Source organism: Nuphar pumila, chromosome 12, assembly GCF_984573655.1.
Source record: "Nuphar pumila chromosome 12, dmNupPumi1.hap1.1, whole genome shotgun sequence".
Taxonomy (NCBI): Eukaryota; Viridiplantae; Streptophyta; class Magnoliopsida; order Nymphaeales; family Nymphaeaceae; genus Nuphar; species Nuphar pumila.
This window is the reverse complement of record NC_143260.1, coordinates 5,165,231-5,192,710: the sequence shown is the minus strand read 5'-3', so window position 1 is coordinate 5,192,710 and position 27,480 is coordinate 5,165,231. Positions and strand designations below refer to the sequence as shown.

The 27,480-nt window shown below is 39.2% G+C and overlaps 1 protein-coding gene across 1 annotated transcript in view; it reads right to left on the bottom strand.

The window, feature by feature from the left end:
- Positions 1-678: 678 nt before the first annotated feature.
- LOC149819756 (threonine-tRNA ligase 2) overlaps positions 679-27,480 on the bottom strand; it is a 29,752-nt gene continuing 2,950 nt past the window's right edge. The window contains exons 2-5 of the mRNA XM_089983388.1: positions 26,258-26,300; positions 26,081-26,181; positions 25,894-26,005; positions 679-1,018 (exon numbers count right to left, since the gene is read on the bottom strand). Of these exons, the coding sequence (XP_089839514.1) occupies positions 1,005-1,018; positions 25,894-26,005; positions 26,081-26,181; positions 26,258-26,300 (270 nt within the window). The 3' untranslated portion in view covers positions 679-1,004. The remainder of the gene's footprint in view (positions 1,019-25,893; positions 26,006-26,080; positions 26,182-26,257; positions 26,301-27,480) is intronic.

Here is a 27,480-nt window from a genome sequence, read left to right as displayed (position 1 = left end):
GAAGGCCTAATGATGCTCCAGTTAGAAGGATGGAGAAATGGGAAAATATATTAGTTAAAAGAGGTCGGGGTAGGCCTAGGAAGACATGGATGGAGGTGATAGGAAAGGATATGAATGCTTTGAACCTCATCAAGGACATGGCGTTGGATAGAAATGAATGGAGGAGAAGGATTCATGTGGAAGACCCAAAATGATTTTCTTTGTTGGTTCATATCGCCGACCCCAATTGTTTTGGGATGAAGGCGTAGTTGTTGTTGTTGTATAGACAATAAACACAAACAAAACCTAGAACTCTTTAAAAATCTTTAAAATTCTTTGACGTACAGAAAAGCACGGAAAATAAAAAATCAGTATAAAACCTAAAATGTAATGAGTTTTCTTCATGACAAATATCATGACATGCAAGCATAGATAATAAAACCCTTTTTAGGAGTGCTGATATAGGATTGAAAAGTCAAGCACTGCAAGATAAGTGAATACACAGCCATATCCGAGTCCATCTGCTTCTCTTCTCAAACAGATATGCTACTCTACTGTCAATATTGAAAGAGATCCATTATGAGGCCTTCAAAACAGTAAAAAGGGATGTCATATACTTAATATGGCTTCAGAGCTTTTTCTAGAAGAGGTTGTCCAATTATGGACCCAGTGTTATAGGTATAGTAGTAGACTTGCACATTGAAGAATGTCTTAGAGGTGTTGCTACTATGAGTGCGCTTTAAATACACACATTGATTCACTCGAGAATGGATTACCTAAATAAATGGACAAGCCCTGAATCCAAATACTAATAAGAATCTCATCAGATATATTTGACTAAAACAAAAGAAACTTTACTTCCAAATACATAAAACAGAGCCCGTGTTATCATTTTAATAGGGTCATCATGTTCAGCTTCGTGTAGGATAGTGCATCAAAGTAAAGCAATGAAAAGGATGGTCCTCAAGCAGCAAATCTCCATATTGCCATAAAAAGTCCAAATATTTCCCTTGTCTCCACAGCAGCTAGCATGATCCACCTGAAATATGAATAGAAATACAAGACATGACCAAAACCAATCAGAAGCTTGAAAATAATAAAACAAAGACCGAATAACAGAAAAGCATAACTAGGACTATTGTATTTATTCTACAGTGCCGCAGAAAAATTCAAGCAAGAGTAAGTTTTTCCAATTGGACTGTTTCCAACACAACAATCTACACTATCTTCACACACTTGGTAGTAAACTCTTGGAAAACCAATGACAATGAGACAGACTTTATAAATAGAAATATGTTTCCTCAATAATTCATGTCCTAGACTGCCAACATAGGAACACAGGTCATGACTTAAAATTCCTTGTGTTTTCCATGTCCTGCACTTGCCCCACATATTTGCACTGAACACGCAAACACACACACACACACACATGAAAGCTTATAAAATACATTGATATGTAATTACCATACTAAAATTTTTCACATACACCGAAGATCCCATCATTAAAGATCGCCCACGTGCTTATGTGATGAAGAGCATCTAGAGCATTTGGATATTAGCAAGGAGCAGGAGAGCGATCCATCTTTGAAGACCCGATCTGGAAAGTCTTACCCCAAAAGATCCAAGCCAAATTCAACCCGTTTGGGTCCAAATGGATCTTCGGGGCATTTCGATCATTTTATATGATTTAATTTTTTGAGATTTTTGTTTCATCCATCTCAGAAAATTCTTTTTCATATGTAGTTCCATTTTTTTGTGACTTTGGAATCACTAAAAAATATTTGTACTTTTTGTTTTGTTTTGTTTTTTTATTATAAATGCCAGGTTCTAGTGTCCATTAGGATCTATTTGTTGCACTAGAGGGTATAAGGGGTAAAAGGTAGTTTTATTTTCTTCAAAGTCAACTCCGCCTGTGTATAACTGTTTAGTTATACACTGCCGGTCCCAAGCCCGGATAAAGGAGGAGGGTTGCGGTAGGCCTGTGACAGCCAGCATAAAAACTTTGTCATATCTTATGAAAATGAACCAATATGAGAATTTCGTTGGGGCGTTCCCTACTGAGCGACGCGCTGTACTCTCTAGGCCCGGAGGCAGTGATAAATGGGCAAGGGTTGCTAGGTCGTCGCCCAGAAGCGACGCGTCACACCGGCGCCCGGGTGTGGTGTCAAATAGGCAAGGGTTCCCTCACTTTGTTGGACGGGTGGGGGTAAAGAAGTTAGTCCAAGACCATAAAATTAGGTTAGCCACTTGGAACATAGGGTCTTTAACTGGTAAGTTGATAGAGTTAGTAGATGTTATGTGTAGGAGAAAGATTGATATTTTATGTCTTCAAGAGACCAAATGGGTAGGTGAGAAAGCTAAAGTGATAGAACCTTGGGGATATAAGATTTGGTATACAGGAATAAATAGAAAAAGGAATGAAGTAGGGATTGTTATGAGTCGTCAGTTTATAGATAATGTAGTTGAGGTCCGTAGGAAGGGTGATAGAATTTTACTTATTAAATTAGTATTAGGTACGGATATTATTAATATTATTAGTGTTTATGCACCTCAAGTAGGTTTAGATGATTCCATTAAGCATCAATTTTGGGAAGATTTAGATGGAGTAGTACAAGGGATATCTTATGGAGAAAAGCTTTTCATCGGAGGTGACCTTAATGGACATGTAGGCATTAGTAGGGATGGATTTGAGAGTATCCATGGAGGCTATGGTATAGGAGAAAGAAATGAAAGTGGAGAAAGGATTTTAGATTTTTGTTTGTCCTATGATATGATCTTAGCAAACACTTGGTTTAGGAAGAGGGAGTCTCACCTAGTAACATTTAAAAGTGGGGTTAATACGAGTCAAATAGATTTTTTCCTACTTAGAAAGAGAGATAGGGTTGTTGCATCGATTGTAAGGTTATACCAGGAGAGAGTGTAGCTACACAACATAGAGTCTTAATTTTAGATCTTAGAATTAGACAATGTCGCAAAAAGGATAGACATAGGATAGATCCTAGAATTAAGTGGTGGGCACTGAAAGGAGCTAAACAAGGAATGTTTGTAGAGCAGGTAGTTAAAGAAGTTGATTGGTGTCTCGAGGAGGATTCAGAATCAATGTGGAATAAGATAGCGGATGGCATGAGAAAAGTGGCTAAGGAGGTATTGGGTGAGTCTAAAGGCGGTGCACCACTAGGTAAGGATACATCATGGTGGAACGAGGATGTCAAATTAGCTATTAAGGTTAAAAGAGAGTGTTATAGAAATCTAAGTAAGAGTCGTGATAATGAGAATTTGGAGAAGTATATGATAGCAAAGAAGGAAGCTAAAAAAGTTGTTCGAAACGCGAGGGCTAAGGTATATAAGGAGGTTTATGACAAGTTGGATACCAAAGAAGGCGAGAAGGATATTTATAGGCTTGCAAAGATGAGAGATAGGAAATCGAAGGATTTGGGTATGGTTAGATGTATCAAAGATGAAACGCAAAGGGTTTTAGTCAAAGATGAGGAGATTAAGGAGAGATGGAAAGATTATTTTGATAAGCTTTTTAATGATAGTCATGCTCAAGATCTTGGAGACTTCTCCATTCCTTTTCATGAGATAAATCGTGACTTCATGCGCAAGATTCAAAAGAAAGAAATTGCAGAGGCTTTGAAGAAAATGAAATCAAGAAGGGCAGTTGGCCCAGATGGTATACCTATCGAGGCTTGGAAATGCTTGGGAGAGAAAGGTTTAGAATGGTTGACAAATCTTTTTAACTTGATTTGGCGAACAAATAAGATGCCTAATGAGTGGAGGAAGAGTACTTTGGTGCCTTTATATAAGAATAAGGGTGATATACAAGATTGCACAAACTATCGTGGTATAAAACTCATGAGTCATACTATGAAACTTTGGGAGAGGGTGATTGAGTCTAGGTTGAGGAAGGTTGTCATGATATCGGAGAATCAGTTTGGTTTTATGCCTGGAAGATCAACTATGGAAGCTATACATCTTCTTAGACAACTTATTGAAAGATATAGAGAGAGGAACAAAGATTTGCATATGGTTTTTATTGATTTAGAGAAGGCTTACGATAGAGTACCTAGGGACGTTCTCTGGTGGACAATGATGAAGAAAGGTGTTTCTCTCAAGTACATTAGTATAATTAAAGATATGTATGAAGGAGTAGTAACCAATGTCCGCACTTGTGGAGGGGTGACAACCAATTTTCCGATAACGGTTGGGTTACATCAAGGATCTGCTTTAAGCCCTTTCCTATTTGCTATAGTGATGGATGAGCTTACGAGATCAATTCAAGACAATGTGCCGTGGTGTATGTTGTTTGCTGATGATATTGTTTTGATTGATGAGTCTAGAGCTGGGGTTAATGCTAAGTTAGAATTATGGAGACATACATTGGAAGCTAGAGGTTTTAAGTTGAGTAAGAGTAAGACTGAATATATGGAATGTCGGTTTAGTAAGCAACGAAGTAGTGATGGGAGTGTAGTTAAGCTTGGTGAGCAAGAAATACCGGTGAATGATTATTTCAAATATTTGGGATCCATCATTCAAAAGTATGGAGAAATTGATGGAGATGTAAATCATAGGATAAAGGTTGGGTGGATGAAATGGAAAAGTGCAACTGGAGTGTTGTGCGATCGTAGAATGCCATTGCGGTTGAAGGGAAAGTTTTATAGGACGACTATTAGACCCGCTTTACTATATGGTACGGAATGTTGGGCTGCCAAGAGACATCATATTCAAAAAATGAGTGTAGCTGAGATGCGGATGCTTAGATGGATGTGCGGAAATACAATAAAAGATAAGATTCGAAACGAGGAGATACGTAAGAAGGTAGGTGTTGCACCCATTGAAAATAAGATGCGAGATAATCGTTTACGGTGGTTTGGACATATTCGGCGAAGGCCTAATGATGCTCCAGTTAGAAGGTTGGAGAAATGGGAAAATATATTAGTTAAAAGAGGTCGGGGTAGGCCTAGGAAGACTTGGATGGAGATGATAGGAAAGGATATGAATGCTTTGAACCTCACCGAGGACATGGCATTGGATAGAAATGATTGGAGGAAAAGGATTCATGTGGAAGACCCAAAATGAATTTCTTTTTTGGTTCATATCGCTGACCCCAATTGTTTTGGGATGAAGGCGTTGTTGTTGTTGTTGTTGTTGTTGTAGCCATGGACCCAGATATTGAATCCAATTTTGTCTTGAATATCGGAAGTCTAATCCATCTAGGTTGGAACCCTCCTATTGGCCAACTCTTTTAAAGTGTCATGGCCAAAGTGTGAGGTGACCACTTTAGGGTCCAATCAAATCCAGTCACCTCACTGCCTATCCTGATTGGGTCTCTTGGAGGTGCCGCCCAAGGGGAACTATCCTCTCACTCTTGGCGGCTTCCCATTGGCCAGCCAAGAGGAGAGTAAGACAAAATTTTCAAAAGCTGGCTCTTTATTGGCCTCTTAGGGAGGTGGCCTCCCAAAGGACCAATGAGAGCCACAACTACTTTCTTCCGTCTTTAAAAGAAATAAAAAAAATTGCAGAAGGGTCTTTTTGCATCTTAGAAAATTTCTGAAAAAGTTTTGAGAACTTGGAGAAAGAATGGGCGATTTTGGTGTTTTGAGCTGAACTTGGAGTATTCAAGCTTGGAGGACCGGAGTAGGACGCCCTCCATTCTCATAGTATCGTGTTGGACGTGAAGGGTGTCCACCATTGTTGTTAAAATTGCAATAGTACTGCGTGTGTTCCTTGGTGGTAGTTTTAGACTGCACTTCTTATCTTGTGATCATTGGAGTTGAACATGTTTGTGGCTTGAACCGGCCAATTTTTGTCTCCATCGATTTGGCTAGAACCCGATTGCTTTATTAAACTTGTGTTGTGGATGTTGTTATTGCTTCTTGAATCTGTCATCTCATTGTTAGAGTTGGATTGTGTTTGCACCATATTTGAAATCTGTTTGTCTTCGAAGGAATTCAGATTTATGAAGCCATTTTTTGAAATCGTGTGTGGTTGAAATTGAATATCTTTCATGTTTGAGTTGAGCATTGTCTAACCAGAGTTTGGTTTCAGAAGAAGGGCTCTTGAAAATTGGAGAATTCACCATTAGAAGTATATTTTATGTGCAGGTCGAACTTTAATCACCCAAAAAATTAAAATCGAAAATAAAAACTTGTGCATTTATGAATTCTGGTCCATCTCACCCAGTCCTGGTAATTGGAGTGTATCTCCTTAGATATAGGTATGTTTTGTATGTGCTTAGATTTGTTGGAAAGCTAATGAACTTCCCTACATTTTCCGTGTTCAGTCTGCTGATAGATTTTTTCTTTGTAGTCACTAAAAATGAACCCGAACAGAGAGTACAGTCATTCGGGTGACTATATTTCTAGTGCATCAGTCAGGCCTGTTATTTGTATCATATCTTGGCACCCTGATATCAAAAAATTATGATTTTTTATTCGTTGAAAAGATATTTCTATTGTTTGCGTTTTCTCTGTTGATCATTTTTTCAAATTCAGTGACCTACTAAGGTGAATTCTAGTAGTATCAGTAACTATCATATTCCTGAAATTTCACTTTGACTGCTTCCGCAATATATTTTCATTTTGGTGTCTTGATCGCGAACCAACTCGTTGTCGGTTTGCACCATTGTTGGTATCAGAGCGAGGGTTGTCAGATATTTTAATTTGACATGATTCATATTTTCATGTTGTCTAAAGGCTAGGTTAGGTGTTATTTACCTTAGCGAGATCCTAAGTTGTGTTTGCCATGGCCGGGCGACAGGGAGGTCGTGGTCGCAATGACTACGCTTTCTAAAATGAAGGGAGAGATTTTAGGTCTGAAAATAGACTTGCAAGAATTGACTGTAAGGCTTAACGACTTCACCCAAGAAGGGGAAGCCGGGATAAAATTTGAAATCCCCGAATTTAATGTGTCATCTAATCTGAAGGACTTCTTAGATTGGTTAGGAGAAGTCAAGAATGTCTTGGTGTTCAAGGAAGTTCTCGAATACAAGAAGGTAGGATTAGTTGCCCTTAGGTTGAAGGGTCGAGCTGCCACTTGGTGGAGACGGCTCAAGCAATCCCGTGTTCGTCAGGGATATACACAAATTTTGGATCCATATCCAGACCCAATATGCATTATGTAAGAACGTGTGAGAGAGGGGCACTATAGTAACTGTAACATATATATATATATATATATATATATATATATATATATATCAAAAGACATCACCCAGTTAAGGTGAGACATCATCTTATTCTTTACTACTTTCTCTTTGTGTTTTTCTCTTCTTTTTGTCTGTGTTGTGCAGGAACAGTTCTCCAAGAAATCTCACAAGGGTAAGGATCCTATTGTTCAGTAAGATCACATGGAACAAAAGCTTAGAACCGAGTTCCTACCCTATAGCTACCTTAGGGAGTTGTGACCGAGGTACCTGATGTTGAGTTATGTGAATTCTTTGCATAGAACTGTTAGATTTAACTAGGATCTATCACACGTGAAAAGAAAGATGAAAGAGAAAGGAGGAATTGTGGCTGTCACGATTTCCAATAATAAAATCATGACCTAAAACGTGTATATATATTCTTTGTTTACAGTATGGATCGGGTATGATATATTATCCAGACCCGAAATACAAAATAACAAATACAAGTAAAGAATACACAGACAAATAGACTTTTTCACCCCCCCCCCCCTCAAGTTGATCATGGTTTTGAACCATGAACATCTTGCCCTTAAGTGTCCAAAAACGATCCTTGGTCAAGCTTTTTGTGAATATGTCTGCAACTTGTCTTTCAGTGTTAACAAATTCGAGCTCGATCTCCTTTTCTTCAACCTTTTGTCTCACAAAATGTTGATCTATCTCAATGTGTTTGGCACGACTGTGATGAACCGAATTGAATGACATGTTGAGAGCACTTTGATTGTCGCACAGCAAGATAGACCGAGATATCACTTCTCCCACTTCAGTTAGCAAATGTAGAACCTATGTGACTTCAGCAGTAGCGGCAATCATGAAACTATACTCAGCCTCAGTACTTGATCTAGCAATGACCTTTTGTTTTCTACTGCTCCAGGATACTAAGTTTCTTCCAATGAAGATGCAATATCCCGATATAGACCTTCGTTCATTTGGATCCCCTGCCCAGTCTGCATCACAATATACAATAATCTTGTGCATGTTCTTGCCAGATGATTTTAGAGGGTACATCAATCCATCCCCAACTGTGCCTTTCAGATATCTGAGTATCCTTTTAACAGCCTCCATATGCCCAGTACGTGGTTCATACACGAACTGGAACACCTGATTGACTGAATAAACAATATCAAGTCAAGTAAATGTGAGATATTGTAACATCCCTATTAGGTTGCGGTACCTGGTGGGATCCTCACACAAATCTCTATCATGAACACTCAGTTTTTTGTGAAGAATACTTGGAGTCCCCAGAGGTTTACAATCCTTCATACCTGCTTTGGTTAGAACGTTCATCGTATACTTGTGTTGGGTGAGAGTCAACCCATCAGCTCGGCTATCAACTTCAACTCCAAGAAAATAACGCAGGGCTCCAAGGTCTTTCATTTTGAATCTCTGACTCAGTAGTTTTTTTACTTCTTTGATATGATCCTCAGAGTTTCCTGTGATGACAATGTCATCAACATAAATTAGCAATAAGGTAATGACATTTTTCCCTCTAAAGATAAACACTGAGTGATCTAGTAGTGTGAAAATCTCTACAAAAAGAGATTGTGTGTAACACCACAATACAAGAAATACAAAGAGTGCACAAAGGCACAAAGGAGAACACTCACAAGTGCACGAAGGCACGGATACACATGCACAACAGCATGAAACAAAATGAACTTCAATTCATAAGTTCCCAAGAGGGGCTTTACAATATTGCATATGCACTCACAAAAAAAAATGTGTTTACAAGGGCCACTAAGGCCTATTTATAATGCAAAAAGAAGCCACAGGTGCAGCTCAATATGACTGTTGGAGCTGCACCCAACGGTCACATTTGTGACTGTTGGGGCAGCTCCAACAGCTATATGGAGTTGTCCCTTTCACAACAGTCAAAAAGAAAAAAAAGTGTAAAAAGCAAAAGTAAATAAAAAAAGAAAAAGTAAAAATGTTAGCTCATTAGGGTGGCTGACACCTATTGAGTAAAAGGACTGAAATACCTCTGATGGGTATTTCAGTTTACAGTTAAAAGAGACATAATATTTTAACACTCCCCCTCAAACTTAGGGTGTCACGACCGAAAGTTTGCCAAGAAGAAAGTTAAATCTTGGAGAACACAGCGCCTTAGTGAAGAAGTCTGTCAGTTGATATTCTGATGTAACATAAAGAAGGTCAATGGTTTTTCTTAAATATTCTTCACGAACATAGTGGCAGTCCATCTCGATATGCTTCGTGCGCTCATGAAATGTGTGATTTTTGGCAATGTAGATTGCACTTTTATTATCACAACATAATTTTGTGGGCCCTTGAACTTGAATATTCATATCTTCCAACAAGTTGCAAATCCAAACAATCTCCATGGTAGTAGATGCCATGGCTCTATACTCAGCTTCGGTGGATGAAAGCGATACTTTTTGCTGCTTCTTGCATCTCCAAAAGATTAATGATTCACCTAAAAAAATAAAGAAACCAGTGGTTGAGTGACGGTTATTTGTGTCACCTCCCCAATCAGAGTCAGTATAAGCAATTAAACTTAATTCAGACGTAGAAGATAGAAATACTCCCTTGTTTACTGTACCCTTTATGTATCTGATGATGCGAAGGATGGCGCTCATATGGACTGTAGTAGGTGCATGTTGAAATTGACTAGCAACATGTACTGCATGAGAAATATCAGGCCTGGTAATGCTGAGATACGTTAGGGATCCAACCAGTTGCCGGTAAGGTGTGGGATCTTTTAAGAGAATCTCATCATCAATCTTCATCTTCGAACCTACTATTTCAGGAGTTTCGCAGACCTTGTCATCTGTGATTCCTGATCTATCAAGAATCTCACAAGCAAGTTTAGTTTGAGACAAAAAATAGCCTCTCTGAGAATAGGCAACCTCAATTCCCAAAAAATATGTCAGAAATCCTAAGTCTGACATTTCAAATTTTGAAGTCAAAATAGATTTAATGCTCTTGATTCCTTTGATATCATCATCTGTTATTAACATATCATCAACATATAACAATAATATAACAATCCCTGCATCAGATTTCTTAACAAACAATGCAGTGTCAGTATAGCATGAAGTGGAACCATTTTCAGTCATTACATTGTTAAACCTATCGTGCCAAGCCTTGGGTGCTTGTTTCAGTCCATAAAGAGCTTTACGAAGACGAAGAACTTTATTTTTAGGGATTTCCATACCAGGTGGAGCATCCATGTAAACTTCTTCATTAAGATCTCCATTTAAAAAGGCATTTTTGACATCCATTTGGTAAATATTCCATTTTTGAATTGAAGCAATGGTGATAAGACATCTGACAGTAACCATACGAGCTACCGGAGCAAATATCTCTTCATAGTCAATCCCATATTTTTGACTGTACCCTTTAGCTACAAGACGAGCCTTATACCTTTCAAGAGAACCATCACTCTTAGTCTTGACCTTGAACACCCATCGACATCCTATAGTTTTCTTGCCATTGGGAAGAGATTGAAATTCCCAAGTATTAGCTTTCTTAAGAGCTTTGAGATCACTCTCCATGGCTTCTCTCCATTCAGTACATTGTTTGGCTTCTCCAAAATTTTTTGGTTCAAAATAAGAGTGAATGGCACTCAAACAAGCTCGATATTTAGGAGAGAAAGAATCAAAAGATACGAATCTAGAGGGAGTCCTTCTAGTTCTTTCAGTTCTCCTAGGATGAGAATCATGAGTGGAAATAGTCTCACTAGGTTCACTATATAGTTCAATAGCACTCCTAAAGGTGCTTCTATCTTTATGCGAATAAGTGATGGGTTCTCTAGATACATTTTCTTCTTGAGGGGTAGAAGGTTATTATATGTTGATTCATCATCAGTAGAGATATCATCATCCTTAGATAAAAGGTCAAAAAGAAAGGAGTAATCGGCATTTTCTAAATGAGATTCATTTTTTTCAAAACCACTATCATTTTCCAAAAAAGTTACATTCCTTGAAACATATAATTTATCATTCTTAGAGTCATAACATCGAAATCCTTTTTGAGTTTCCGAATAGCCAAGGAAAGCACAAGGAATGGCTTTTGGTGAGAGTTTATCATTTTTATCGGTAAGAACAAAGCACTTACAACCAAAAACTCTCAACCTATTATAATCAGGTTCTTTTTCATATAGAATCTCAAAGGGAGAAATTTTATCTAAATTTTTAGATGGAAGTCGGTTGATAAGATAGACGGAAGCAAGAGCCGCTTCGGCCCAAAATTTTTTAGGAATATTTTGGGAAATGAGAAGGGTTCTAGTGGTTTCAATGATATGCCTATGCTTTCTTTCGGCCAAACCATTTTGTTGTGGGGTCTTAGGACACGATCTTTGATGGACAATGCCACAATCCTCAAGATATTTCTTAAACTCATTAGAGAGATATTCACCTCCGGAATCGGTCCTAAATATCTTTAAATTACTATTAAATTGATTTTTAATCATCATATGATATGTTTTAAAACATGAAAAAACTTCATGTTTATGTTTGAAAAAATGTATTCAACAATATCGTAAGAAATCATCTACAAAAATCACATAGTAAGCAAAACCACCTTTGGATATGACAGGTGTCGGTCCCCAAACATCCGAGTGAATAATTTCAAAAGGTTTAGTACTAAACATAGTTCTTGGTTCAAAATGTATACTTCTCATTTTTCCAAGAATACAATCATTACAAGATAAAGTATTTTTACAAAGATCTTTAACAAAATGTAGATAGGATAACTTGGTAATGTTGGGATGACCAAGTCTCTTGTGCCAAACATTTATGTCTTTATGTTGGGCCACATTACAAAAGGTGTTTTTAGGAATTTGAAGAAAATCCACATAGTACAAGTATCCTTTCCTAGAGCCTTCCCCAATCAATCTCCCGGACCGGGGATCCTGTATTAAACATTTATTAGATGAGAATTGAATGTTACACCCAAGGTCCGTGAGTTGAGAAACGGAAAGCAAGTTTAAATTTAATTTTGGTATAAGTCTAATTTTTGGAATAAAGAAGTTTTGGGTTTTAAAATTTCCAATTCCCTTAATTTCTAGAGAAGTACCATCCGCGGTCGAAACAAAAGAAGGTGACACATTTTTAGAATACTCGGAAAGAGATGAAATGTTTGGGGTCATATGAAAGGATGCACCCGAATCTAAGAGCCAAGAAGTTTTACCTGGAGGAGAAGAGGTGGATACGGCGGCACCGGAAATAGCTCCCTTTAGAAGAGGTTGAAGAGCCTCCACAATTTGATTGAGAGATAGAGCTTCTTTTGAAGATTCCTATTTGGATGGTTGAGATGTAGTTGCCATTGCTAGAAGTTTCTTCCATTTTAGGCAAACCGGTTTGATATGACCCGGTTCTTTGCAAAAGTGACACGAGATTTTGCTATAATCTCTTCTTCCTCCTTGATTTTGATTCTTAAAATGAGGAGGTCTATATGTTCTTGAATTGTTACCGGGTCTAGAAACGGCATTAACACCATCACATTCTTCTTGATTTGTGGACATTGCAAGCACACTAGGATTTTGCTTGCTAATGCTCATACGGGTTTCCTCTCCACTTAATTTAGTTAAGACATCTTCAAGAGAAGGAGAGGTAAAAGAAGATAGGAGAGAAGATCTTATTTGCTCAAACTCGGGCCTTAGCCCATTCAAAAAATTGAAGAATCGGTCTTCTTCTAATTGCTTATGACGAAGCTCTATGGCTTCTCCACTCCACTTGGGTTCAAGCATGGCAAGCTCATCCCAAATTGAAGAGAGTTCCGCAAAATACTCTCTTATAGACATATCACCTTGAACAAGAGTTAACGCTCTCTTTTGAAGATAATACTTATGGGACAAGTCCCTAGAAGTATACATCTTCTCAAGATACTCCCACGCTTGAGAAGCCTTTTTAAACTTTATAATGTTGGCATTAATCCTTGTCTCAACGGAAGAGAAAATCCAAGACAAGATCTTAAAATTCTTCATTTCTCATTGCTCATGTTTCCTACTATATTCCTCAAGAGCATTAGTTCTTTCATCTCCCTCAAGGATTTTGATTTCTCCTTCTTTAACCAAAGTAATTTTAGGCTCGGGTTCCGGAATCGAGCCTTGAATGTAACCCCAAAGCCCTTTCCCTTTGACGTGAGCTTCCATATTTCCGACCCACACATGATAATTTGAGCCATTTAGCTTGAAACCAAGAGAAAAATGGGAGTCTTTCTCACCCATTAGAGAGGAAAGAAGAAAGAAAAGAATACGTACCACAATAAGATTTTAAATCTTTCTTGTTGTAGTAATCTTCTAAAATATTGAATGAATAAGAGCCTCCACTCCAATCACCAAAAAGTTGAAGGCACATTTTTCGAGGCACTTGATATTGAGAAAAATCACACCAATTTCTTTCTCCAAACAACCTTGCTTTGATACCATGTGAAAATCTCTACAAAAAGATATTGTGTGTAACACCACAATACAAGAAATACAAAGAGTGCACAAAGGCACAAAGGAGAACACTCACAAGTGCACGAAGGCACGGATACACATGCACAACAGCATGAAACAAAATGAACTTCAATTCATAAGTTCCCAAGAGGGGCTTTACAATATTGCATATGCACTCACAAAAAAGAATGTGTTTACAAGGGCCACTAAGGCCTATTTATAATGCAAAAAGAAGCCACAAGTGCAGCTCAATATGACTGTTGGAGCTGCACCCAACGGTCACATTTGTGACTGTTGGGGCAGCTCCAACAGCTATATGGAGTTGTCCCTTTCACAACAGTCAAAAAGAAAAAAAAAGTGTAAAAAGCAAAAGTAAATAAAAAAAGAAAAAATAAAAATATTAGCTCATTAGGGTGGCTGACACCTATTGAGTAAAAGGACTGAAATACCACTGATGGGTATTTCAGTTTACAGTTAAAAGAGACATAATATTTTAACAGTAGGGAGTGAGCAAAGTCATGCTTTTGAGCAGGCCCCCATACATAAGAACATATTATCTCAAAAGGCTTTGAAGCTCTCTTATTAATGGAACGAAAAGGTAATACATGACTCTTGCATAAAAGACAACTGGAACACTTTTGACTTCTCCCTTCCACATTGAGACTTTCTTTTAGAATGAGATTATTAGAAACAAGTTTCTCAATAAAATGACTCACACAATGTCCTAAACGAATGTGCCATAGAGAAGGCTTATTACATTCAGAAATACTAAGAACATTTTCAGAAAGACATAACTCTAATGGAGACTTCAAATTCAGGTGAGCAGGACAAGCTGAATGGCATGGGTCTTATTGAAAGACATACATATTCCTTGTCTTTTTCCTTTAACGAATGTTTCCCTTGTGCGAAGGTTCTTGACCTGCACAGAGAAGGGAGTAAATTCCACTGAAGCACGATTATCATCAACAAGTTTAGAAGCATAGACAATATTTTTCTTAATATTAGGAGCATGAAGGACATTGGAGAGTTCAAGAGTAGAATGTGACATGGGGATGATAGACTTTCCAATGTGAGTAACAGGGTGGGAAGATCCATCTCCAGTAACAATCTTACTTTTTCCAAAATAGGGAATAGGTTTAAAAAGTTTACTTGCATCACCTGTCACGTGAGTTGCTGCCCCAGAGTCAACGAACCAAGTTCCTTGTTCATTTTGCTTTAGATTCAATCCCGACAAGGTAGATATTAACAACTCTTTAATATCTCCACTATCTTTGGTGTTGCTGGACTTCCTTTTGGATGTTGCTTGATGGAACTTTTCTTTATTTTCAGGATTATGCCAACAATTCGCCATGATATGCCCCCTTTTTGTTGCAAAAGAAGCATGTGGGAATGGGTCTTGATCCTTAAGTAACGGTTGGTGTAGAAAGTAATCTACGTCCCCCGTGTCCATTTTGCCCTTGTCCTCCTCGCCCTCGTCCTCGACCAGAAGTCATTCTTGTAGCAAAGACCTCTTGGGTATTCGTATGAGTGTGATTATCCTTAGAAAAGCCTTTCAGGGTCATTTCATACTGTATTAATTTAGCCCGAAGCTCATCAAAGGTGGGAAGAGCAGGCAAACACAGTAATAAAGTAACAATCATGTTATATTCTGATCCCAATCCACTCAAGGTTCACTGCACCATATCACTGTCGCTCACAGCACATCCTATAACCACAAGTTGATCTGTGATGGTCTTCATCTTGTTTAGATATTTCATGAGAGTCATGGAGTCTTTTCTCAGTAGCTGAAATTCTCTCTTGAGAAAAATCATTCTTGCTTGAGAAACTTGTGAATATGTTTGAACCAGTCTCTCCCAAAGTTGCATGGTTGTGCAATTGTCAGGAATTGCAATAAGTACCTCTTGAGAGAGTGTAGAGGTAATGTACGCGACCACTGGCTGATCTTTCTTTTCCCAGTTGAGGTATTCTTTATTTTTGACACACACAATTGAGATTGCCCCTTTATAATCCTTCTCTTCTCGCGCAACGAATTCCAGTGGAGCTGAAGCGGTTCCATCCAGATGACCTAAGAGACCTTGACTCCTTATAAAAGGAATGATATGTCTTTTCCAAATCAAGAAGTTTGAGGTAGTCAATTTTTCAGAAACAAGCTGATTGAGAAAACTCGAAGAGAGACCAGAGTGGGAAGAATGTGAGGAGTTCATAACTTAAAAGCTATGTCACATGGGTGCGGGTGCGAGGATTCGGCACTTCCAAAAAAACCCGGGTGCGGGGGTGCGGCAGAGGAAAAAATGTATATATGTATATATATATATATATATATATATATATATATATATCTTGTATAGTGTATATGTATGAATGTGGTAGGCTGGTAGTTGTTAAGGTCCATGACATTTATGCATGTTAGCATGTTCACCACAATTTTATGCCCCTAACAAATTTAAAAATTGATATGGTGATTAGGTGTATTAATTGTCACAATTATGGACATTTTAGTAATTTTTATTAGGAAAACATATTAATAATTATGCATTTTGAATGCACAGCTAATAAGTGTGTAACTTATTTTTACATAAAATTGCAAAAATACCTATTGGTGTCCATTAATGCATGGAACTGCCAAGTCATTTTTAAACTTCAAGGGTGCATTTTATGGTCGTTGTTTTTTCCCCTGCAGGAAGGGGGGTCCGGGGGCTCCCCCCGGGCAGGGGTCCAAGGGGGGCCGCCCCTGGCGGGGGGTTATAGGGGGGCAGCGCCCCCCCCCCCCCCCCAACAAAGATTTTTTTTTTAAAATTCTGCAGCCCATTTCATAGGGCAAAAAATTTTAAAAAAAATGGACAAAAATGACCCTGGGTACGGTCAACGCACCCAGGGTCGGGTTGACCGCACCCGCGTCGACGCGGGTGCGGCACCTTGCTAGCCGAATCCCTATGACATAGCTTAAAAGTTAACAAGGTATTCATGAGATGCACAGTCCACTGCTTGAGAAACTTGTTAGTCGTCCCTTCTTGCCTTTTTTTTTTACGGCTGTGATAGATGCAGGGAAGGGAGCAGAACAACTCATGCTGAACAGACTTTAATAAATCGCAGATAGAAACTATGTTGGTTCAAGAATAAAGAGTTTCGTGAATATAGAATTTGACAACAAGTGTATTTCATGCACAACGATTTCCAAGCACAACGATTTATAGGCACAACGATTTGTAGGCATAGCGATTTGTGGACATATTGATTTGTAGGCATAACGATTTGTAGACCCAACGATTTGCGTGATTCAGCAATCAAGAAATATGGTATTCCAGATCGGATACTAATGGATGATCAGATCTGATTGTTTCAGACCAGGTTTGGCAGAAATAGGAATTGCGAGACAAAGAGTATTCACAATCAGATCTGAGTATTTCAGATTTGACAGAACGAGGAAGTGCGAGACGGAGAATATGCACGATCAAGAAAATTTGGGATCTGATACAAGGATTGAATATTTCAGATCTGATGCATGTACACAATCAGATCTGAATATTCAAGACAAACCATGAGACGAGAATAGAAAGAAGAACTATGGAGCCTTTGAGGTCTAATGCAAAAAAGAAGAAGAAGAATAGTAGAGTAAATGAAAAAAAGAAGAAGAAGATGGAAGAAAAGTGTGGAAGAAGAAAACCTCTTCATTGGATGCATGTCAATCTCTCAGGTCAGACCTTCTAGAAGCAGCTTCGAAGCCCTAGATGGATCTCTACTCTGATACCATGTTAGATTTCACTAGGATCTGTCACACGTGAAAAGAGATGAAAGAGAAAGGAGGAGTTGCGGCTGTCACAATTTTCAATAATGAAATCGTGACCTAAAACGTGTATATATATTCTTTATTTACAGTATGAATCGGGTCTGATATATTATCCAGACCCGGAATACAAATACAAGTAAAGAATACACAAACAATACACAGACAAATAGACTTTTTTAAGAACTATGAGTCGGTGTACTCATGTCCTCATCATCCATTCCCCAACCCAACCCATCAACATATAAGCATGTTGCATTATCTAGGGTTAGGATAGCAGGTGCACTGAGAGTGAGTCATAAGTTCGAAGAAGAACCTCAGTTTGATGAGAGAATTGAGGATGTCATGGAGGAAGTAGAGTATGAAGAATTGAACCATGAGTCTCACATAGATACGATCTTTGATAAGATCAAAGATGGCGAAGGAGTCGAATTTGGTGTTGATCTCTAGGTAGATCACCAATTCAATGAGGAGATCGAAGAAGAATCCCCGCTTGTATTTGGGGATGCCATTGTGCTTGATGAGGTTCACAAGGAACCAATGTGTGAGATCATTGGTGAACCCATCTTCGATGAAATGGAAGTTGAAGTGTTGGACCAAATTTCTTTGATTTTTTATTTAAAGTCTCGTGAGGAACTTTCTTGTGTCATCTTTGACAATCCGATATTCAATAATGTCGATGAGGAAATCCAAGAAGAATCCCTACCTATTTTTTAAGAGGTCCTATTAATTGATGAGGTTCGCAAGGAACCTATGCGTGAAGTTGAGGACCCATCTATTTTTTATAATTGTGAGGGTAGTGAGGATCAACAAGGAAATCATTTTGTCAAGCATTTAGGAGTTCATAAAGAATTTTTTCATAGTGAGCCTTTAGAGAGTATGTTTATCCATGTTAGTCCAAAATATGAGTTGAATATATCAAACATTTTGTGTGTAAAAACCCCAATTTTTTTTGGCTCATCAGGATTTGCTTGAAGTTGAAAATGAAGTGCATACAACATTTGCATCTAGAGAAAATTTCTGCAGTAGGTTTACATTAGAAAGAAATTTTATCTTTTGTGTGCTCTACTACATAGAAAATTTTTATATATTGACGATCCAACTTTATCTTAAACTGTTTGTGCATTAACTCAAGGAAAATTTGTTAAATATTCTGTTTTGGATGAATTTTTACTTCAAGAAAATTGTTATGAATTGAGTTTTGAAAAGCATGTTGATTTGTATATCTTTGATGGATTTTTGGATATTTTGATATGCTTACATGAATATTTTCATAAATATCCAACTTTGTTTGTTGTGTGTAATCAAAGTCATTGCAATTGTAACAAACCCTACTTTGATTATCTTTTGAAATTTTATAGGGATTATAGAGCTCCACTTAAGAAGAATCAGGCTCCTAGGACGAAGCATTTCGACCCAAGAGGGGATGAAGCAGAGCATTTGGATATTAACAAGGCGCAGGAGAGTAATCCATCTTTAAAGACCCGATCTGAGAAGTCTTATCCTAGAAGATCCAAGCCTAATTCGACCCGTTTGGGTTCAAATGGATCTTAGGGGCATTTTAATCATTTTATATGATTTAATTTTATGAGATTTTTGTTTCATCCATCTCAGAAAATTCTTTTTGATATATGGTTTCATTTTTTTTGTGACTTTGGAATCACTAAAAAATATTTTTATTTTTTGTTTTGTTTTGTTTTGTTTTTTTTATAAGTAATCTGTATAGTTCTAATGCTTGTTAGGATCTGTTTGTGGCACTAGAGGGTATAAAGGGTAAAATGATAGTTTCATTTTTTGTTTCAACCATGGACCTGGATATTGGATCCAATTTTGTCTTAATTATTGGAGGATCAATCCATCTAGGTGGGAACCCTCCTATTGGCCAACTCTTTTAAAGTGCCATTGGCCAAAGTGTGAGGTGACCACTTTAGGGCCCAATCAAATCCAATCACCTCACCCGCCCATCCTCATTAGGTCTCTTGGAGGTGCTGCCCAAGGAGAACTACCCTCTCACTCTTATTGGCTCTCCATTGGCCAGCCAAGAGGAGAGTAAGACAAAAAATTCAAAAGATGGCCCTTTATTGGCCTCTTGGAAGGTAGCCTCCCAAAGCACCAATGGGAGCAACAACTACTTTCTTCCTTCTTTAAAAGAGCTCCAAAAAATTGCAGGGGGGCTTTTTGCATCTTTGAAAAATTCTGAAAAAATTTTGATAAGAAACTTGGAGAAAGAATGGGCGATTTTGGTGTTTTGAGCTGAACTTGGAGTATTCAAGCTTGGAAGATCCAAGTATGACGCCCAGCATCCTCGTGGTATCGTGAAAGGCATCCACTATTGTTGTTCGAATTGCATCGTCGTTGTTTGTGGCTTAAACCGGCCAATTTTTGTCTCCATCAGTTTGGCTAGAACCTGATGGCTTTATTAAACTTGTGTTGTGGATGTTGTTATTGCTTCTTGAATCTGTCATCTCATTGTTAGAGTTGAATTATGTTTGCACCATATTTTAAATATGTTTGTCATTGAAACTTGAAAGAATTCGAATTTGTGAAGCTATTTCTTGAAATCTTGTGTGGTTGAATATCTTTCATGTTTGAATTGAGCATTGTCTAACCAGAGTTGGGTTTCGGAGGAAGGGCTGTTGAAAATTGGAGAAATTACCATTAGAAGTGTATTTTCTGTGCATGTCAAACTTTAATCACACAAAAAATTAAAATCGAAAATAAAAACTTTGCATTTGTGTTTGTTGTGCGTTTCTACACTCTGGTCCATTTGACCCAATCCCGATAATTGGAGTATATTTCCTTAGATATAAGTCTGTTTTGTGCTTGCTTAGATTCATTAGAAAATTAATGAACTCCCCTACATTCCCCGTGTTCAGTCCGCTGATAGATTCTGTCTTTATAGTCACTAAAAATGGACCTGAACAGAGAGTATAATCATTTGGGTGATAGTATTTCTAGTGCATCAGTCAGGCCTGTTATTCGTATCATATCTTGACACTCCGATATTGAAAAATTACGATTTTTGATTCGTTGAAAAGATATTTCTGTTGTATGCATTTTCTCTGTTGATCATTTTTTCAAATTCAGTGACCTACCGAGGTGAATTCCAGTAGTATCAGTCACTATCATATTCCTGAAATTTCACTTTGACCGCTTCCGCAATAGAATTTTGTTTCAGTGTCTTGATCGCGAACTGACTCGTTGTCAGTCTGCACCACTATGTCACATTGGCGCATCTGTGGTGTGTGTGACATGGCAATTTCAAAACACGGGTGCGGGGGTGTACACGGTCCAATGAACTAAAAGTCTAAAGGAAAGCAATCAATCATATTCTAACAGGTACTGCTTACTAATCAATAAAAAGGGAAGATGATCATAAAAACATCATGGAAAACAAAAACAATCAGTTAGGATCTACACCAAATGCAGCATCTGACCCACGTCCCACCGTATCAGGTGCCACACCCACACCTACATCATGTCAATGCAGGTGTGTTATTGTCAAGTGGTTAGAAGTGTCCCTGTTACTTAGCCACGTGCACGTCATGGTCCACTCCATAACCAACAGGGTTCAGAAAAAGCACTTTTGCATGTTAAAATGTGTTCTCCAATGGTTAGATAGAGAAATGTAAAATATAAGTTCGTTCTCTAGACATACTAACAAAGGTACATTGATACTAAATAGACCATAACAAATTACATCCATTGACCCAATATAGTTTTCAATTGCATGTTGATATCTTTTAGAATGACTTGGTGCACATTTATCACCCAAAATTATTAAACTCTTAGGAAAGAAAAAGAAAAAAATGACATGAACGACAACCTGATGATTAAAGAACCCCAAAATATGGATACAGGAAAAAAGAGAGAGAAATGGACAATTACATATCAAACTAAAATTAAAAAAGAAAAAGTAGAATAATAGATGGAAACATTAAGAATTAAATGAAAACTGCACATCAATCATAATTAACCATTGCAAAAACAAAAAAAACCAACAAACATGTAACACTAAACAAAAAAAACATAAACCAGAAAGTGGGTGAACATGAAAACCAATAATGTTGAGAACCAGTTTGTTCCAGAAATGCAAGATCTAGCCCCACCCAGATGGGTCCATTAGGGATGTTACCAGAAGAATAAGATTCCCATGTATGACTAGGAAAAAGCAGGTTTGATCCAAGACAAGGATAACAAAATCAAACAAGCTGTCCTTTACATCCAACTGCACAATCCCCAGCCCCCCACACGCCCCACCCACCACTCCATCCTCAGGGCATACACGAAAAAACCGACCCACACATGCACACTGCACCAGAGCACACACTGAATCAACACCCTTTCTGAGTCTAGGGCATAGGCTAGCATGAAGAAATTGAGGGAGGTGACAAGTCATTTTACATCATATAAATAGGAACCTAACAAGTTCCTTGTTGATCTTGGAATCACTTGGAAAGCCCAATTCCCTTTGGAGACAAAGAATACGTCTTCAAACCAATCAAAATTAGCCAATCAAGCAAAAAGGATATTTTTTCCAAAAACTTTATAGGTCAGACTGCATGTTGCTCAGGGTTCCATGTAACAACTCAAAAAAAAAAATTTGTTTTAATTCGGGCCGGATCCGGACCACCGTCTCTCGCTGTCATTAAAGACAGCGAGGCAGGCAGGAGGAGGGTTACGAAACTCCCCTCACTGCCTTTCCCCTCTTTGCTCTCTCGCCTCTTCTCTCTTACTATCTCTCCCTCACCGACTCTCTCGTCTTCCTCGATTCGTCGGAGACCATTGTCAGCCCGCCGCCACCTGCGACCTCCTTTCCGATCGTCGACCGACCGGAGCTTCATCGGCGACCCCCTTCCTTCCGGCGAGCTTCCCTCCGACGACCACCAGGTACGCCTTTCTCCCCTTTTTCTTTTCCCTTTCGCCGCCTCTTCTCCCTCTTTTCTCTTCTTCTCCCCGTCATCGACAGACGGGGGCAAAAGCCCCTTCCGGTCAGTTGTTTACGACGGAGAAGGGTCGTGCGACAGGGGTTTTAGCCCCACCTGTTGCCGACAGGTCGGTAGGGGTAAAACCCCTGCCACCTGTGAGGAGGGTTCCGACAGGGGGTTTTGGGGCCCCTGTCTGCCCTTTTGTCTCTACCAGGGAGGGTCGAGACCCCTCCCTACCTCCTATTCCTCTAAGGAACCGACAAGGGCCTTTGGTCCCTGTCTTGTTTCCCTGTTAGGCAAATCAACAGGGGCCTTTGGCCCCTGCCTCCTCTCCCAAAAGTCGCAGGGGGGCTGTTGGCCCCTGCGTCTCTCCCTCTTTGCTCATTTTCCTGGCAGGGGTCATCGGCCCCTGCCCTTTTTATTATTCCAGCAGGGGCTGAAGGCCCCTGCCCTTTTTTGCTATTCCAGCAGAGGCCGAAGGCCCCTGCCCCTTTTACTGTTCCAGCAGGGGCCATCGACCCCTGCCCTTTTGTACTTTTCCAACAAGAACCAATGGCCCCCTGCCTTTTTAAAATAACCAGCGGGGGTCGATGGCCCGTGCACCTGTTCTTTTCGCGGCAAGAGTCGTTCGGCCCTGTTCCAGCTAGGGGTGGCAAAACCTGACACGACCCGCCAACCCGCCTCTTAGGCAGGTTCGGGTTTGGAAAAAATGAACCTGTTTAATAAACGGGTCGACCCGCCTAACCCGTTTATTAAACGGGTCGGGTTCGTGTTAGGGGTATGCCAACCCAGCTGACCCGTTTAATAAACGGGTTAGGCGGGTGGGTCAACCCGCCAACCCGACCCACCAACCCGTCTGCCAACCTGACCCGTCAACCCGCAAACCTGAGAACTCGTTTACCCGACCCAACCCATTTATTAAATGGGTTGGCGGGTCATGTCGGGTTACCTGTTTATTAAACGGGTCGGGTTCGTGTTTGCCACAGCCGACCCGTTTAATAAACGGGTCGGGTTCAGGTTGAGGTATGCTGACCCGCCAACCCGTCGGGTCGACCCGCCAACCCGACACGATTGCCACCCCTAGCCCCAGCCCTATGTATTGGAGAAGTTGAGTCTTCTCCTTATTTTTGCTTTTGTCTTGGTTGCATGTTAATATCGCATATTTGCAGCTACGACGGATTCCGCTCGCTCTTCGCGACCAGAGTCGTCAATCGTGTACACCTGCAGACGCCAACAAGCGTGCAACTCTCCGAGGTAGGGAAAGATTGCACGAAAGACTTGGATAATTGAATTAAGTTCAATTAAACTAAAAATGACCATTAAATAAATATATATATATACAAATATATATATTTATACGAGTATGCACTTAACTCAAGGACGCGGTTTCGCGATCCTTGCCCTTTGCCTTCTATCAGTCTTTACTTGCCGTCGCGCATCACGCCGAGGTTTTGCGTTGTACTCCTGCTTACAGTTTTTACTTGTTGTTGCGCGTTATGCCGAGGTTTTGCGTTGCACTCCTGCTTACAGTTTTTAATTGCTGTCGCGCGTTGTGCCGAGGTTTTGCGTTGCACTTCTGCTTACCGCCTTCACCTTGCCATCGCGCTTTGCGCCTAGGCTCTTGCTTTTGCATATGTGTTGGTATTGCCTTGCTATTGCAGATGACGTGCCGTGAAGGTTTTCGCTCTTTGCGTATGCCTTAAAGGCATCCTTGTAGAGGATACAAGGGGCATTCACCACTCTCTCTCTCTTGCGACGAGAGTTTAGTTGAGAGCTAGTGTTACATCTTCGTCTAAGAAGAGGGATACCTCGCAAGGATCCTGACTCTTCGAGTACGCAGTCCTGCAGACGAGTTGAGGTTCGAGCGAACTTCTTAGTAGGGGTTCTGTTGAGAAACTTGTATCCCGTCTATCGAGGTCGGTATCGAGTCATGCGAGGCATGTAAATACCCCGATAGCGGATAAAATTCTAGAAAATCGCATGCATAATGTTGGCACAAGGTATTGGCTATTTCAAAAGATAAAGAATGTCAAAAGTAAAGCTGATAAACATTACATCTTTGTGAAACACTCCTGTTGAGGCTTCTATTGAGGAGCTATACCCCCTTCATCCTAGAGTACTTGCAGTCGTGCACTAGACGTCTAGTACTGCGATGATCAGATGAGACGGTCGTGTGACCTCGAATAGTGCTAAATGCACAATGTTGTAATCACATAAAATAGCCTCATATTCGCCTTCACAGGCAAGATGCTCGAGTGGTTTAAAGACCACAGCATAAAATGGGTCGTTAGTTAAGCAACCCCTAATGCACCCATTCGCTTCTTGTTGTCTGTCAAAAGAGAGGACAGAGCGGTACAAAACTCCAATGGACAGGTTGTTAACAACCACCCCACGGGCAATGATCTGGCATCCCCAGTCATTCGAGTTAGGAGAAAGGAGCTACAATAGTTAGCTCAACACTTCTGCATAAGTTGGATGCATCCGTGGCACTGCTTTTCAACCTTTGGGGAATCCTCTCTCGGCTAAAGTCGTCCCTTTAGGAGCGGACTCAACTAGCTATTCGGGTTATTGAAAATACATAGAATAACAAACGTCCGAACTAGTCTCAGTTGTTTCTACGTTTTGCCTGCGCGTACCCGTAGGCCAGTAATATCGAAACATAAAGTTTGTTCACACTGGTTGTTGGGTCGTGAGACTCGCTTGCACTCCTTACTGTCTTGCACTACTGACTCTCTTGCACTACTTACTCTTTTGCACTACTTATTCGCTTGCACTACTGACTCTCTCGCACTACTGACTCTCTTGCACTACTTACTCTCTTGCACTATTTATTCGCTGAGACTACTTACTCGCTTGTACTACTTACGTGTTTGCACTATTTACCTGCTTGCAATGCTTACCTGTTTAACAGCAGATTTACTTTAAACTGCATAACCTACTGAATTAAATGTACATAATTCAGCTTCCTGTAGTCTCTTGTGCACCTACTAGTTTTTCGTGAAACTAACTCATTCTATATGTACAGGTGATGATTAGGTACACCACGGGCGATGGCGCGATGGCAAGATGGCTCCAAGACTTTCTTCTTCCTGCTCTTAGCTCGCGTCCTTGACGTTTGGGGTTTTGTAACGGATTTTCCTTGGGATATCCGAATTTTGTACTATTTGGAGAATTTCTTAAATGAAAGTGGTTTTTCCAAGTGTTTGCAAGTAGCATGGTTTGTGCGTTTTGGTTCTTTAGTTAACGCGCCCAAAGTTGTCAACTTGCCTTTCTGAATTTAACAAAAGAATAGTCTTCCGTTGATTTCATAAACAAACTCTTAAGGAAAGAGATATTTCTAGTCTCTTGCCTGTTTTTCTGAAAAGGTTCGCGAGTTGAAATTTGGGGCGTTACATTCCAAGTCTGATAAACAATATGAAATGAATGAGTTCAATGGATAAAGCATCAGTGGTTAAAGAATCAATGGCTAATAAAATGTGTGCACATTCTTTCTTTATTTTCTTTTCTCAACTTTTCAGTGGGCTTGTGCAACATTTAACAGACATAATGATAAGAATTATAATATAAAAGAACAAGCTAAACCTAAAAAGAAGTTCATGAGGTTTAAACAAAAGACTACCTTTATAAGATGTCAACATCTTGTCTGCATCTTCCAGAGCTCGAACAAGATGAAGAATTCGATATTGAAGCTTAGTATTTTCAGTTTCAAGTTTTTGCACTTCCTTCAAAGCCTAAAAAGAAGAAAAAATTCAATAACATATTCACAAAAGATAAAAGAGTAAAAAAAGAACCAGTATAACAAAGACCTCTGTTCTTTGACATGTCTTCTCAGCTTCTGCAGTTTCTAATTTGGCCTTCAGGTCCTTCAATTGCAACAACAACTCCTCATTAGCAGAAGTGGAGTGTCCTGCCAAACCAAATAAATGGGTTCAATCCATCATACTTATAGAATTTCTAATTTTAAATTAGACACGATGATATACCTTCCTTAGTTTCTAATAGGACTTCCAGTCTTGTCAACCGTTCCTACAGATCACAAATCGTTAGTTATCAATATGAACATTTAATCTAAGTGAGATCTTAAAAATTTTAAAAACAAAAAAAGGAAGATAAAAAATGATTAGTTTATAAAGCAAAGAAGATGAAATTGTATAAGATGAACAAAATCTACAAAACTGTCACATGGACACTTTACTTGGCATGAGTGTCTTATGCCCAAGCTGCCGAAGTAGACACAGCACCAGACACTTCATGGACACAATCAAATCTTCATCAGAGAGTTAACACCAAGACCCAAACTTCATCTGTTTCTCTGTAGTTGCATGCATTTTTTTCCTTCTAAAATTGTCACTGATAACATGCATGCCAATTTTATCTTAGACAATGTATTTAATGTATATTATTAGTGGACCAAGTTGTTAAAAAATCTGCACTGAAGATTGTATTCATGCTTTATTGCTTTAGGTTAAGAAATTTGGATGTACACAATCATACAGGTGTTATGAATGTTATGAATGTGTATGCTTTTGAGGGGTGTCGTGTGTGTCATTGCATCTTAATTTTACAAAGCGCCCACGTCACAGCAAGCATGTTCATTTCTATGTGACAGCTGAAAACCAATATTCAACTAAGAAACAAATCTGGTGTAGCCCTTTAAGTAATCTTCATTATCAAAAGGACAAGGTTAAACAAAAAACAAATAAAACCACTTTCTTGAAGTGAATGATAAGGTCTTTAGACACATAAATCCTGCAGGCTAACAGAAGAGCTACAGGAAAAGCATTATTAGCATTTTTGTTAATCACAAATTATGAGTGAACGGTCAGACTCTTATCACGAGGAAAATATAGCATATGAAAGAAAGATTCCACTTGCACTAGCATAGCAGCAAAATAGTAGATCTAAGCCCTACAGGTGGGGTGAAGTGGCTATGCCTGGTTCAACAAAAAGAAATGTTGAACGTTTAAAAGCCATCAACTCCACTTTAAGAGTTTGTGTGCATGCATGTGCACACTTATAACCAAGAATAACTATCATGTGTATTAAATATGAATGTAATAATGCATAATTCTCCCAGTGTATGGGCTTAATGCACTTGGGATGCTCGTACCAGCAAGTGGGCAGCAAAAAGTGATGCACAAAGCAGAAGGTGAGAAGCATGTGTTTAAGAGATACCCTGATGCTCAGGGAATGCAAGTATAAAGCA